Below are 14,918 nucleotides of genomic sequence, written 5' to 3'. Positions count from 1 at the left end.
GAAGGAGGCTGGAGCTGGGGAGACCAGCTTTGGCTTTGGCTCTGCCAAAGCGTCCAACATCCAGGGCCTTCCAAGGACAGAAAGGCTGTGACTAATGCTAGGTGACCTACCTTCCAGACAATTGCCCATAGAACTTGTGGTTTGCAAGGACTCTCAGAAGCATCTGGGGAGACAGGGCAGTGCCATACGTTCTGTACTAATATGCTCAGCTTCACCGGGAGCCAGGGCAAGTGCTGCCCGTTCCACCCTGCCGCAGACCCTGCCCTGGCCTCCCGAGACATTGCTGTGACATTGTTCCAGGATCCCCACACCATTTCTAACCTTTACATGAGCATCTGTGAACTATATACAGTAATTTTTGCTGGTTTTTGAAAGGTTATAGACAATATGTTTGAAATGTATAGAAATTATATTTGTAGTTATGTATGTTTACTGTAATAAAAAAAGCAAACATGACAAAATAGTAAATTATCAATTCTTATAGTAGAAACCTGGTTGTTTACAATATTGTGCTTTTATTTTTCAAAAGAAGGCTAATAAATCTTGAGCCCCTCCCTGCCCCCTCTCCTCACATCCCACAGCCCAAAATCCAGAACTCCTTTGTCACCAGCTCTTCAGGGGCCTCACCCAGACCCTCTCGAGTGCTGTGAGCCACAGGTGACCTGGGCTCTGCTGGGCAGGACCACACGGGCAGCTTCAGCACCATAGCTCGGTTTGAGTCCTGGCTCTGCCATTTCTACTCTGTGACCCTGAGCAAGTTTCCCAACAGTCTGAGGATGGAAATTTCAGCTCCAATCTGACACTGAAGGATGTGAGGTTTGAAAACCCTTGGCAAAGGGGCTGCTGGTACAAAGGAGGAGGCCACTGGTGCCATCTTTATCCAGTAGTCATCCTGCCCTCTGTGATGGAGGGGAAATAAGACGGGTCTCTTTTCCTTTCAGGCATCACCAAAAGTGTCTCTTCTTCCTAAGGACAATAAGATAAGGGTTAAAATACTGTTGTCAAAATGCTTTGTGCATCATGCAGTGGCTAAATCAAGCTACTTAGCATATGCATTATCTCATATACTTACTATTTTTGGGAGCTGAGAATACTTAAAACCTACTCTCTTAGCAATTTTCAAGTATAGGTTATTATGTATGAAATGTCCAATTTCCTTAAGTACTAAGTTTGACAGTTGCTATCTCCGACATTTCACTTTGACACTTCTTGTCTTATTTTTATTGTGAAGGTACTTTCAAACTCACAGTTTGGTTTGTGATTATCTATCAAAATATTTTTAGAGCAACTTTTGTGAAACCAAAGATAAGTAAAAATTTCATGTTATTTTAGAATATGAGTTCCATTGTGGAAACAAAGCAGCACAGACAGCTTGAAATATCAGGAAGGGTATGGCTAATGAATGCACAATATGCCTATCATTTGAGAAATTCCATTCTGGTGATTTTAATCTTGGAAATGAGCCACGTGGGCAACCTGAGATAATGATGAGCTGAAAGCTGTAGTGGAAGCGAATCCATCTCAGTCTATGTGTAAATTAGCAGCAAGGTTTGACATTATTATTCCAACAATATAGGAAAATTTGAAACAAATCGGCAAGGTAAAGAAGTTGGGTAGGTGGGTACCACATGAATTAAATGAGCATCAGAAGAGAAATCGTCTTGAAGCTTACCTTTCTTTGCTGTCATGACATTTAGAACCAACCATTCTACACCGCATTGTGATGTGTTATGTAAAATGGTTTCTTTTTGACAATCTCGAGTGTTGAGCACCACTGTTGGATAAAGATGAAGTGCCAAAACACAGTCCCAAACCAAATTCAGCAAAAACCACTAATGGTGTCTGTTTGGTGGTCCAGCACTGGTTATTATCCACTACAGCTTCTTGAAAACTGGTCAGTCGACTACAGTGGGTGTCTACTGCAACCAGGTGGATGAAATGCTGAGGATGCTTGTGATTTAGCAGCTGAGATTGATCGATAGAGACAGGCCAATCCTCTTGCAAGACCATTTGTCACAGAAAACAATGCTGCTCAAACTACAGAAGTTGGACTTGGAAACTCTGTCATCTACCATATTCACCAGATACTGCACCAACTGACTACCACTTCTTCCAGGCTTTGGACCACTTCTTGCCAGGAAAAATACTAGATTCTCAACAAACTGTGGAAAACACCTTTTGTGATTTCATTGCCACTTTTTCTCAAGGCTCTTTGCTGTTGGCATAAACAAGCTACTGTTAAGATGGCAAAACTCTGTCGCTAGTTTAGGCACGTACTTGGATTAATTGTACTGTTTCTTATTGGAGACATAATAAACTAAGCTTTTGATTTGAAATCAGACATTTCATATGACCTATGTTCACTGTGTTGTACAGTAGATCTCTTGAACTTATACCACAATTTTTATGTATTTCAAAACATCATGTTGTACATCATAAATAATACACTTTTTGTCAATTTAAAAAATTTAAAAAATGTATTGTGCTCGTTGGTAGAAAAAATGGTACCTGAACACAGAACAGTAGGCCTGTCCCTTGGTCACGAAGAGCCTGCTTGGGCGGGGCAGAGCCTGGGTGGCTGGAGGCATTTCAGCACATGGGGGGTCACTTTCCCTGGCTGCACTCTAGGTTGCAGGTGTCTCCAAAGTCAGGATAAACATTTCCTGAGTGCCAGAGTCCCATTTAAAAAATAATAGTATTTGAAACCCTTTTCTTTACAAAATAAAATGTCTCCAAAGAAGATCTAAGAATGAGGACATGATTGCAGAAGGGCAGCTTGAAAATGGAGTTTCTAGGGGGCGAGCTGAGCTCTGCCTGGGAACAGCTCTGGGGGAAAGTTCTAGAAGGCAACAACTTCCTACTTGACTGAGAGCTTGCTGCTGCTGGAGAGTCGGGCTCCATTTACCAAGTCGGGCAAACATTTCCAGGGGCGCAGAGTGACACCCTCACAGAGAAACAGACGCATTCCTGACAGGCCTGTGACAACTGCTAGTAACGACTCCTCCTCCTTGGGGTTCTGAGCTTTGTCCTCTAATCAACTCTGGGGACAGCCGAGCACAGAGACACTTCTCAGGACACTCCCCTCTCGCCACTGCCTCCCAGGGCCAAAAATCAAAACATGTACTCCCAGAATAGTTTAGAGAAAACTGGTGGTGGTAGGGGGAGGGGCTTCACTTACATCTCCTTCTTTTAATTATCTGTCTATCATCATCATCATCATCATCATCATCAATCAACCATCTGTCTTTATCAACATCATCTAACACTGTCGCATCAATCATCTATTTATGTATCTATTGAAATTAAGAGGAAAGCCGTGGTCTGCTGCTCTGCTCTGTTGTGTGAAGAGCAGTCTGAGCCCACAGTTCGGAGGGTATTTAAATATGCGGACCCTTTGACCTATAATGGCACTTCTGGGAAATTACTTGCAAAAGGAAATCACTTAGACCTGCGTGCAGGTGTCACACCTAACCTAACCTGCAACCTCTTTACAACGACATATGTCACTTCTCTCCCCTCCCACTGAACACAGGTGCTCCCAGGATAGGATCTGCCAATGTGTTGGTAGACCTAGAAGACAGCGTGACCCGGAGTAGGCAGTCAGTTAGTATTTACCAAAAGAACGAATGACATTGAAAAAATCAGTGACTCCAATCTCCAAGTCCAGAAAAGAGAATAGAGGCCAAATAGATCTTGATTATGAATCAGTGTGGTCGTGATAATGATATAGACAGGAAGAGGAATGTTCACGAGATGTTAAGATAGCTTATCTTTAGGGGAAGGGGTGAGATAATTTTTTCTTTCTTCTTTATATTTCATATATGTATATATTCTTTCAGCAATAAATATTTGTTATTTTTATTTTCAGAAAAAAATGTTAATTTTTTGACGGGGTGGAGAGAGAATTAAGTTTATTACACTCTCATGCTTCAAATTCAGGTAGGACATTGCCTGCCCCTGTTGAGTCACCTGCGAATGGTGTTCACTAGTGCTAGAGGGACGGGCTGGAATCCTTGTGAGGAGTTACATCTTTTTAAAGGCAATACTTTTTTTTGTGCTGCCTCTCTCTTTGGGATTTGGATTTGGAGAAAATGTAGTTTCAGTCTAGGTTCTGTTTACTTACTAGCTATGTGGCTCTGTGAGCGTAAGCTTCCTCAACTGCAACACAGACATAGCATCAATCTGGCAGTGATGAGTAAATAATGTATCAATGTGCCTACAATAATTATGAAGAATGTGTGTTTGTATGTGTATATGTGCACACATTTTATGTGTGAACACAAGCATCGTGTGTCTGTGCATACATTGTATATGTGTATGCATGCATTATGTGTGTATGCACACACATTGTATGTATGCATTCATTGTGTGTGTGCATGCATGCACTATGTGTGCATGTGCACACTCTGTATCCATGCATTATGTATATGTATTAATATGTGCATGTGTGTATGCATGCATTGCATATGTGTACATGTGTGTCTATGCACACATTGTGGGTATGCATGCCCTATGTACATGTATGTGTGTGCATATGTGCACACACTATGTCTATGCATTCATTGTGTGTATGTGTGTGTGTGTGTTTGGCTGTCAGTTTACTTCTACCACAAATCTCTGGTGTGGTTTACTATTGGTGTCAACTGGAGAGGTGGTGAGGGACAGGAGGACACAGGAGAGCAGCCAGGAACCCGCTCCCCTGTTCCCCCAGCACACCCTCCAGGCAGGGCTGAAGAGAAGTTGCCCACCAGAGCAAGAGCGGGGTCAGAGCGAGGAGAAATCACCAGGGGCAGCTGCAACGCCACTGTTTATTTGTAAAGTTCCCCTAGGTACCCTCTGCCTAGTACAGTTTGCCACTCGCATCACAGCAGTCTCCTCTTATGCTATGAAGCTCCAAACAGAATACTTTGTTTCTAATTCATCATCACACAGAGTTTCAAAGAACTGAGAGATCGAATTCCATCTCCTGGCATCTGAACCACCCCAGAGGGAAAAAGCCAGCTGTCAGCGGGTCCCTGGCCTCAAATAAAGCAAAATATTTAAGTTCAGGCTGAATCTGTCTTACTGCCAGGGGAGTTCAATGCTGTGCCAGAGCTGGTTGATAAGAACTTCTTTAGTTTTGTTTTTAAAGATCCGTTTTCTTTTAACCTCTGCCCTGTGTGAACTTTATTCCCTCACGGTTACAATAACAGAGTGGATTTAAAATTCTGGAGCTGCACTGGCAAAATGGAATCGGAGTGTGGAATGTGGTCCTTGCACCACAGAAGTTATGGTGCAATTTGTTGCTGAACAGACTGTGTGTTACTAAATGCTTTTGCTGTTACCCTCCCAGCTCTCCCTGCAGCGGGCTGGGGTCTCCGCCTGCACTGGCCAATAGCACCTGCTATTTGTTTTTTGCTAAAACCCAGTCAGTTGAGATCTCAACCAGGAGACAAGAGTTATGCTTTTGTTTCCTCCTCATCTTTGTCTTGCAGACAATGCATACTACTGAATAATATGTTAGGAGATTACAGACTTTACTCAAATGGTAAAAAAAAAATAATTGATGCCACAAAAGAGTTTATATTTTAAATATACATAAAATTTAGACAAAATCCCAATGCAATGACACCCAGTACATTCAAAGGTAAGGTTTACATCTTGTACCACTTGGTTTTAAACAGGCACTCCCGGGGGTAAGTGAGAATTCAGTCAAGTTTAACACAGATTCTAAACCTTGGCACTGCTGACCTTTGGTCACTCCTGGCCCTGGGGCTGTCCTGTGTGTGACAGGTTGTTGGGCAGCTTCCCAGCCTCACTCTATTCCATGCCAGAGCAGCCCCACCCCAGGTGTGAAAACCAAAGTGTCTCCAGACACTGCCACATGTCCACTGAGGAGTACAACTGGCCCCAGTAGAGAACCACTCGTCCAACCCACTGGTGACCAGTCATTAACCCCAATAGATAACAAACCAGACTATTCAGCAAAAAGAAGAGAAACACTGATACGTGCTGTAGCATGGCTGAATCTCAAACACTTCACGTGAGGCAAAGGAAGCCAGGCAGGAAAGACTGCATACTGTATGATTCCATGTGTACAAAATGTCCTAAAAGGGCAAATTGATAGAGACAAAAAACACTTTGTCAATGTTGGGGTTGGGTATAGGAATTAACTGCAAATGGGGCAGAGGGATCTTACTGGGGCGATGAAAATGTTCTAAAACCGGATTATGGTGACAGCCGCACAATGCAGATTTACTAAAAATCACTGAATCGTACACTTTAGATGGGTGGATTTTATGGTAGGTAAAATTTACCTCAATAATGCTGTTTTTAAAAACTGAAATAATTAGGAGGGGACAATGCATTATATAAGAAGAGAACCAAAACAATAGATAAAAACAATACCAGTGGTTTCCTTCAACATTGGGAAATGACCCCCTACAGACAGAGATCAGACCCCCCATTTTTACCCACCCAAATGACCGTTACGGCAGCCCACAATATTTTTGCTGGTCAGACAGCTGCAATGTCTGTTAGCACCTGATACAACCCAACGGGCTGTTTAATTAGCTCTGGTATGTATCCTTCTGTGGAAAATAATGTGCACACATGAGCACCCATGTGCAACATGGCCAGGGAGGCAGCCAGGCAGGGTTGGCATGTCTTGTAAGGCAGATATAAAATAATTCAGATCAATGATAAAACATGCTCGGTGTGACATGCTATATAAAGAGAAAAAAGGCTTGAAACCACCCAGAATTCCCCATTGCCCACTTAAAACGCTACCATAGCAAAAAAAAAAAAAAAAAAGGGTCTCTCTTTTGGTTTGCATTACACAACAGCTGCTGTTGCTACTCAAAAAAATTCTGGGGACACTCTTAGTACAAATGGGACAGCATATGTGTTCTTAGAGAATGCTCAGCTGCGTCTAATTTACTGTAAGAGATACTCACTCTTTTATGTTAGAGACCTAGTGGTTTTCAGGGTTCAGGGCCTGTCTGTGCGCTGGGGAGGGGTGTTTTCTATTGCTGGAGGGGCTTTTTCTGGTCACGTCATAACACTAACTTGGCTGAACACACAGCCCTATGTGAGGCAACACCTGACGCTTCTAGAATCTTCAGCTTGATGGAGTTAAGCAAAGTAAAAATGGGTTAGAAATTGGGGCTGTTGTATAAATTAACCCCAAACCTCCATGTGGTCAAATTTTGGTAAAGAAAAGTGATGGCAGCAAATTCATTCCCCCCTCCCCCCGTTAGCTGGAAACTATGGGGACAGCGAAGAGAAGAGACCATTCTAGTCATTCTAACTTCCCCCAACAGCCACACAAAGAAAGGCACTTTCTTCTTTGAACAACTCTCCCTCTGATACGTTACAGAACATTGAGATTCTGCGAAATCCTGCCCTATGCTAAGGTGTGTTATGCTGAAGACTGAGAAGTCACACCAGATCTGGGCAGGAAAGCAGCAGGGAGGCGTGAGCCCAGCAGTGCCTGGTGACTCCGTGGAGAAAAGCCACTGAAGGAACAAATAATTCTGATTATGCCCCACTTGCAAACTGGAAGGGGAAGTTAGGAAAGGCACTATCAACCTGATTAAGTCCCTCACGTTCCTAGAAAATGTCATGTAGAACATTGTCTTTGGTTTCTTCTGGTCAACAGGCACCAAAAGATGTGCTGGACAGCTGAGTTTGCCCCACGAGTATACCATGAAACACACGCTGTAATCTTACAGTGATATCTCACTGAGGGGGATTTGGGCAATAGACACACTTTCAAAACAAGGATCTCATAAAATATCAAATAAGAAAAAGGTGCTATCACTAGAGATGTTCCAAAAATTCTTTTTTACCCTTAAATCATGCCTGCTTCCTTTTGCCAAATAAATAAATATAGGCCGGGCGCGGTGGCTCACGCCTGTAATCCTAGCACTCTGGGAGGCCAAGGCGGGTGGATTGCTCAAGGTCAGGAGTTCGAAACCAGCCTGAGCGAGACCCTGTCTCTATTAAAAATAGAAAGAAACTAATTGACCAACTAAAAATATATATATATATATATATACAAAAAATTAGCCGGGCATGGTGGCGCATGCCTGTAGTCCCAGCTACTCGGGAGGCTGAGGCAGTAGGATTGCTTGAGCCCAGGAGATTGAGGTTGCTGTGAGCTAAGCTGACACCACGGCACTCACTCTAGCCTGAGCAACAAAGTGAGACTCTGTCTCAAAAAAAAAAAAATAAATAAATAAATATAAGCTCCAGAAGTCATTTGAAGTTTTCTTTCCACATATGGACAGCTGACAAGCACCATTATCAGGTCAAAAAGCGCATGTCAGGGTCAAAGTCAAATCTTTGCCACCCAGGCAATCCATGTCAGGCTAATTTCCAAAATATCAAGTTGTCTTTTCCTTCCAAAGAGAATCATGGTTTTCTGCTTTCTAACTTTTGAGTTTCAAATTTATAGAAGCCTGATGACACCATTGCACTCTAGCCCATGCAACAGAGTGACAAACAAATAAACAAATGAATAAACTTACAGAAATTGAGGGGGGAGGGTGCTGATCCAGCATGTGACTGGGCTCATCTACCTAGAAAGGCAGAGGGACATCCACCACTCTACCTCACTAGGGCTCTTTAAAATGTTGATTGTCATAACTACTTTTTAATTGTCCTATTGCTTCTTTTCCTAAAACTTTTTATTTTTAAAGTCTATTTTCTTCAATGGACTTGAGAATTTCTTTTTGGAAAAGTTTTGGGGCAAAACAATTCTTACCTCTTGGTCAAGAAGATATTGACTATATGGCCTTAAAAGTACATTCAATTATGTTGGATGATTTTGTGTTAGAGTAGCTGTTATTGGTTCAGAATTGTATTTCTTACAGCACACAATTCCACCCTGTCCTGTCCCACTGCGGGTGAAGCAGTGGCTTCGGCCCACCTAGGAGTGATCCCAGGAGCTCCCTTCTGTCGGGGTGCCTGCACCCAGGCGGCTGTCCTCGCCCCTAAACCCTCCATTTGCTCGGTCCTGGGACATGGGCCTCGCCCGCTCTCCCACACAGACTCTGAGAGGCCTCTTACTGCTTTAAAACTCCTCTGTCTTTCTTAGTTTTGTCTCTGGCTCTTCCAGCAAGGTCCTCCCCAGAAAGACCCATGGCCACCTGCTGCCCCTTCTAACAGATATTGCCCGCCGGCTTGTGCCAGACTTCCTCAGTGGCGTCCAGTTCGCGGCTAGTGAGAGCCTCAAAGATCATTTCAGATTCAAGGTCCTCATGGCACACTGGGAGAAAGGCAACTTTCCTGCATAAATGTATTATGTGGTGTCATATCAAAAGTTGTGTATCTCTAAAAGAAAAGTTGCTCCAAACAACCATTTCAACTGATGCAGTGAACTTTGTTCAGAGCTAGTTTTACGGCAAATAATCAGCATCACAGTCTTCCAAGAAATGAGTGTAAATTGTCAGAAAGGCAGTGAATGAAATCCAGGAAACAGAGCAAGGGTATCAGACAGAAAGTGCATGGATTTGAGTGAAAGGTGATAAGAATAAGGTCAATGTTACACTGAGAAATAGTTAATAGTATAAAAATCCAAACTAGGAAGAAGGCAGGTGAAGCGGAGGGGCTTCGGCTGTGCTGCGACTGCGGGTCACAGAGGCGCTGGGATGGCCTCCTTCCGCATCCCCGCCTCCCAGGTGGCACATGGATCAGCTGGCTGGGGGTCCCGGGTGCGCAGTGGGGGCCACCAACTATTTTGATTAACTGATTTAAATACAGAAAAGGAAATGAACATTTCAGCATGATTTTTTTGTCTTGTTTTTGGCTTAAGAAAGCAAAATAAAACAAACTTAGGGTGCTACTTCTTCCCTTGATAAAAAGAAAGCATAAGAGGCTAAGATTTAATTTCCAAAACATTTTTTAAAAGAAAGGCTCAGAAACAAATGATGTGAGCATGTGGAGAAGCTTAGGAAGCTGCAGACAGGCTACACCAGGCCATGCCCATGCCACGGTGTGTCCAGATGTGCACACCATGTGGAGGGCAAAGAAGGTCCTGGCATATTTCTAAAAACTGGTTGCCTAGGAAAGACTCTGTGCACAGAGGGGATCTTGCTCCCAGGCAAAACATTCAGCTGCACTCTCAGGGAGCAAACAGGTGCCTGGATGGTACACATGTGGCCCCAGGAATGTGCACTTCTGTGGACATGGGAGCGAAGTCCTGAGAGTGGAGACACAGGAGTCATACATGAGGTTCTAAGGGATGAGCAGGGCGTCCCGCAGCTGTCCTCACCGGCCCACAGGGGCGCAGCAGCTGCCTGAGTGAAGCAAGGCTGCAGGGAGGCCATGGCAACGTGCAAGGGGAGGAAGAAACAGACACCCTCTGGGATCCGTGACCTGACAGAGTCCATGGCCTGACCACGACCAAGCACCTGCCACGTGGCAGTCCCTTCCTAAGGGCGGGCGAGAGTCGGCCCTGCCCTTGAGAAACAGGAAGGCTGCAGCCCTACCTTAAAGAAACACGCACGGCTATGCGAGGCACAGGAGGATGTTTTATGATTGGGTGTCCTCAAAAATTCACAAACATTTAAATTAGGGCACATCACCAAATAGAGGTGTCCTGTGAATTTTTTTTTTTTTTGGCAGTAGAAGTAGTCTTAATAAGTTGTGTCTACATAGATTATAAATTTGACTCTGAAATTCACTGGGGAGATGGTAATTTAAAGACATCTTAGAGGTAATTTTTTGACAGAGAAAGGGGGAGCTTCAGCCTCCACCGACCTCCTGTGCAAGGTGGACCATCCCATGTTGACGTGTTGCATCTCTGAGAGCAATAGACACCCACAGTAGAACACAGCACAGGGAAATCAAGCAGCTTTCTCATCCAGGGTCCTCGACAACAACCAAAGTCATCTTCAATTATCTTGAAGAAAGGACCAGAAAAAATGAAAGGAACAATGAAAATTTAGAGATTTTCATGATCTTTCACTTCTGTTTCTGTAGAAAAAATGAACTGGAACCAGTTGGCCAAGTCTCAGGTGTTAGAGAAATCTGACAAAACCAAATTATTAATAGAATAGGGAGACAGGGGACCTGCAAAGTCACAAATCAGATGGGCTTCCAATATTTCTTAAGACAAAGGGAGCTGATACAGAAAGAGGAAAGTAAAGCACATATAATGTGTATTGTTCTTCTGCAGGAGCTTGTGAACACAGGCATATCTAGTATATTTGACACCCTTCTATGTGACAATGATTACCAATCATGGACTCAAATAAATAATAAGGGATAGAAAAAAAAGTATGTGGAAGCAGTTTTCTTCCATTGAATTTTATATTTATCATGTTAGTAAAAAAAGAACAAAAATAAAATAAATATTACAGTAAAAAGGGAAAAGTCATGTAATAAGATTTGTTAACTACAATAATTCATATTTTGAAAAATGGGGAAAAAGTTAACCTGTCCCATTAATGAATAATTACAATTTCTGTTTTTGAGCCCTAACTTCTGCAAGTTTGCCAATGATTTTGTCAAGACTGAACTTCTCTTTATATCAGGTTTAGCACTCTATCTTCATTCACCAACCAGGGAACACTTTTTATTTATTTTCACTTTGAAAAGTTTCTTTCTCATTAAGCAAGGTTTATATAAATAGTTAGGAGAAGTATTAAGTGAAACGTTGAGATTGGGAGACATTCATAAAAGTCCCATTTATAGCACATTCCATCGTAGCATTCCCATGAGTTTTAGGGATCCATTATAGTGGCTTTCAAATACTACTTCAGTCAAGAAAGTTTGAAGACAAATGTCATAAAAGATGGTGGACAAGAAAAACTGCCAACCAGAGTGTCTCTGCAAGAAAGACAGATTTTAGATGAAAGAGAAAGAAACAAACAGGCAGGCAAACATAGACTGGATGAGGAAGGAAGGTGCCTGAAACTACAGGAGCCTCCAGGAGAAGAAGTTGTGGAGCAGAAGTGGAAGAAGAAAGGCATCGGCAAGGTCTAAACCCCGAGAGGCCTGCAGACAAGCAACAACGGGAGGTGGAGCAGTTAATTTCCCCTCCCTTGCATCTGGGACTGCTGCTGGGCTCCCAAGCTGCTAGAGAGACCTGCTACCACCAGCCCAGAGACGCTGCCACCAGTGAGCGGTGAGCTTTTTGCAGACAGAGGCACCAGGCTCCCAGCTTCCTTGGGGGACCTCCAAGCTGCAGACCCGAGCTGATTGGCAGGCGCCATATTGCTTAATTCTTCCCTTCCCCTCCCCTCCCCATGGCTGCCAAGAGAGACAATTTAGCCACCACCCAGAGGCATCTTCAGGGAATAGGACCTTTCCTTTTGGGGCCCTGCAGTGGATTGAGGGGAACTCAGACTGTGAGCTCCCTACCCGCCAGCTCTCCCAGGTGCTCCTTACCTAGTGACTCCAGCAGAACGGGGCAAATCCCGAGGCAGAGAGACATTGATCCAGCTTGGGCTCCCCATGGGTGACTTGAGACCAGCACTCCTCTCCCTGGCAGGGTCAGCGATTGATCTCTGGGGCCCAGGGGACAGGCCTGCAGGTCAGATCCCATCCACCCAGGTCTCAAATTGCATTGCCCGGGGGTACAGAAGGGATATTCGTGAATGAGTCTACTGAGGTGTGTGTGCCTTCAGGGGAAGATCAGCTTCCTCGAAGGGCAACCCTGCTCCCACGGGAGGGCCATGTGCCCAGCTCAGGCTGTGATCCGGGCGGGGAACCTCCCAGCCCGCATCACAGCCAGGGGAGACCCGTTGGCATGAGGTCCTGCCTGCTGGCAGAGGCCCAGGAGAAACCACAGAGTTGGAGAGGATGGAAAGGAGCGAGGTCTGCTCCAGACTGCAGGTCTCAGACAGCCCCCCCACACAGACTTTTCGGCTGAGTGGGGCTATACCAGCCCCTCCCTGACAGCTTTGCCCAGAATCAGAGAACAGAACTTTGACGCCTGCTAACAGCATTTGTGGTGCTCAAGAGTAGGCCCACCCAACCCTGCTCTGCCCAGACTCTCTCCCAGACCTGCCCTCACTGAGGTAGAGAATAAGGACACACCTGGAAGTCCCAGGGCCCCATCCACCACCGGAGGCATTAGAGTGCCTCTTCAGAGGAATGAGAGCTGGTTACAGGACCCCAAAACAACTCTACAGCCTGTTCATTCCAGCAAGCACCTCCTACTGACAGTGTGGTCAATTTGCACATCCTTTTACTGCATTTACTGACTCATTATACAGAGTGTGGCTGAATCTCACCCACAAACACTACCTACTGGCTCAGAGACTAAACAGGGCGTGTCATTATCCAAATGAAAATCTAAAGGTAAGAATCAACAGCTGCTCCAGATGGGAAGGAATCAGCGAAAGAACTCTGTAAGTATGAAAAATCAAACTGAAAGCACAGCCCCAAAGGGGAACACCAGCTCTCTAGAAATGAACATTAACCAAAGTCAGAACACTAAAATGACAAAAGATTTTGAACATGCATAATAAGAAAACTGAATGATATACAAGAGAGAATGAATACCCAACACAAAGAAACCACACACACACACACACACACACACACACACACACACACACACACACAAATCCAGGACTTGGAAGAAAAATTCAATAAAGGAATTGAAATATTAAAGAAAAATCAAACATAACTTCTGGAAATGAAGAATTTATTCAAGGAATTACAAAACACAGTGGAAAGCCTCAAGAATAGGGTAGATAAAACAGAAGAAAGAATCTCAAGGATTGAAGATAATACCTGTTAATTTAATAAGTCAGTTGCAGAGACAGAGCAGAGAAATAAGAAAAAAGAGCAAAGTCTACAAGAAATGTGGGATTATATTAAGAGGCCTAACATGGGAATTATAAGCATCCCAGAGGGCGAAGAAGAAAATACATAAGAGTTGGAAAAAATATTTGATGATATAATGGAGAAAAATTTCTCTGGCCTTGCTAAAAATCTAGATACGCAGGTACAAGAAGCTCAATGGACTCCTAGGAGATTCATTGCAAACAGGAAGACACCACAACACATAGTCATCAGACTGGCCAAAATAAACACGAAAGAGGCCCTCCTATGAGCTGTAAGGCAAAAGAAGCAGGTCACCTGCAAAGGAAAACCTATCAGAATAACGTCAGACTTCTCAATTGAGACCTTACAAGCCAGAAGAGACTAGGGACCCATTCTCACTCTTCTCAAACAGAATAATGCCTGGCCTAGATTTTTATACCTTGCAAAACTAATTTTCTTATACAAAGGAAAAATAAAGACCTTCTTAGACAAGCAAAGACTGAGGGAATTCACCAAGACTGTCCTCAGGGCGGTACTTCACCTGCCCTCCAGGAAGTACTCAGACAGTGTTACACACAGATCACCATAATAAACACCCACCAGTGTAAAATCATCCAAAAGCTAAAGGTTAAAGCCCAGATACCACGATGGCTCAAAAGAGAAAACAAAGCAACAAAGTTCAACTGAACAGGATGAACAGAAATCTGCCCCACTTATAAATTCTTTCCATACATGTAAATGGCTTGAACTGCCCACTAAAGAGACACAGCCTAGCCAAATGGATAAATATACACAAGCCAAGTATCTGATGTCTTCAGGAAACAAATCTAGCCCACAAGGATGCATTCAGACTCAAGGTGAAGGGATGGAAAACAACATTTCATGCAAACAGAAGCCAAAATAGAGCTGGCATAGCAGTTCTGATTTCAGATAACTTAGTCTTCAAATCAACAAAAATAATGAAAGACAAAGATGGTCATCATATAATGGTGAAGGGTATAATTCAACAAGACATAACAATTCTAAATATTTATGCACCTAATTCAGGGGCACCCAGATTCATAAAGCAAATCCTACTTGATCGAAACAAAATGATACAAAACAACACTGTAATAGCTTGGGATTTGAACAACCCTCTGATAGAACAGGACAGATCT

The 14,918-nt window shown here is 43.6% G+C and overlaps 1 protein-coding gene across 3 annotated transcripts in view; it reads right to left on the bottom strand.

Annotated features, from left to right (window-relative positions):
* Positions 1–495: 495 nt before the first annotated feature.
* The window catches only part of DUSP22 (dual specificity phosphatase 22), an 85,385-nt gene continuing 70,962 nt past the window's right edge, over positions 496–14,918 (bottom strand). For 2 of the 3 annotated variants that reach the window (XM_012768505.3, XM_012768503.3), the window contains exon 8: positions 496–966. In XM_012768505.3, coding sequence (XP_012623959.1) covers positions 938–966 — 29 coding nt within the window. In that variant the 3' untranslated portion in view covers positions 496–937. Of the gene's footprint in view, positions 967–5,988; positions 6,087–14,918 lie in introns of all 3 variants that reach the window. The other variant, XM_076010420.1, reaches the window with a different exon arrangement.

This window comes from Microcebus murinus, chromosome 15 (genome assembly GCF_040939455.1).
Source record: "Microcebus murinus isolate Inina chromosome 15, M.murinus_Inina_mat1.0, whole genome shotgun sequence".
NCBI classification, from domain to species: Eukaryota; Metazoa; Chordata; class Mammalia; order Primates; family Cheirogaleidae; genus Microcebus; species Microcebus murinus.
This window is presented reverse-complemented; position numbering and strand designations above follow the sequence as displayed.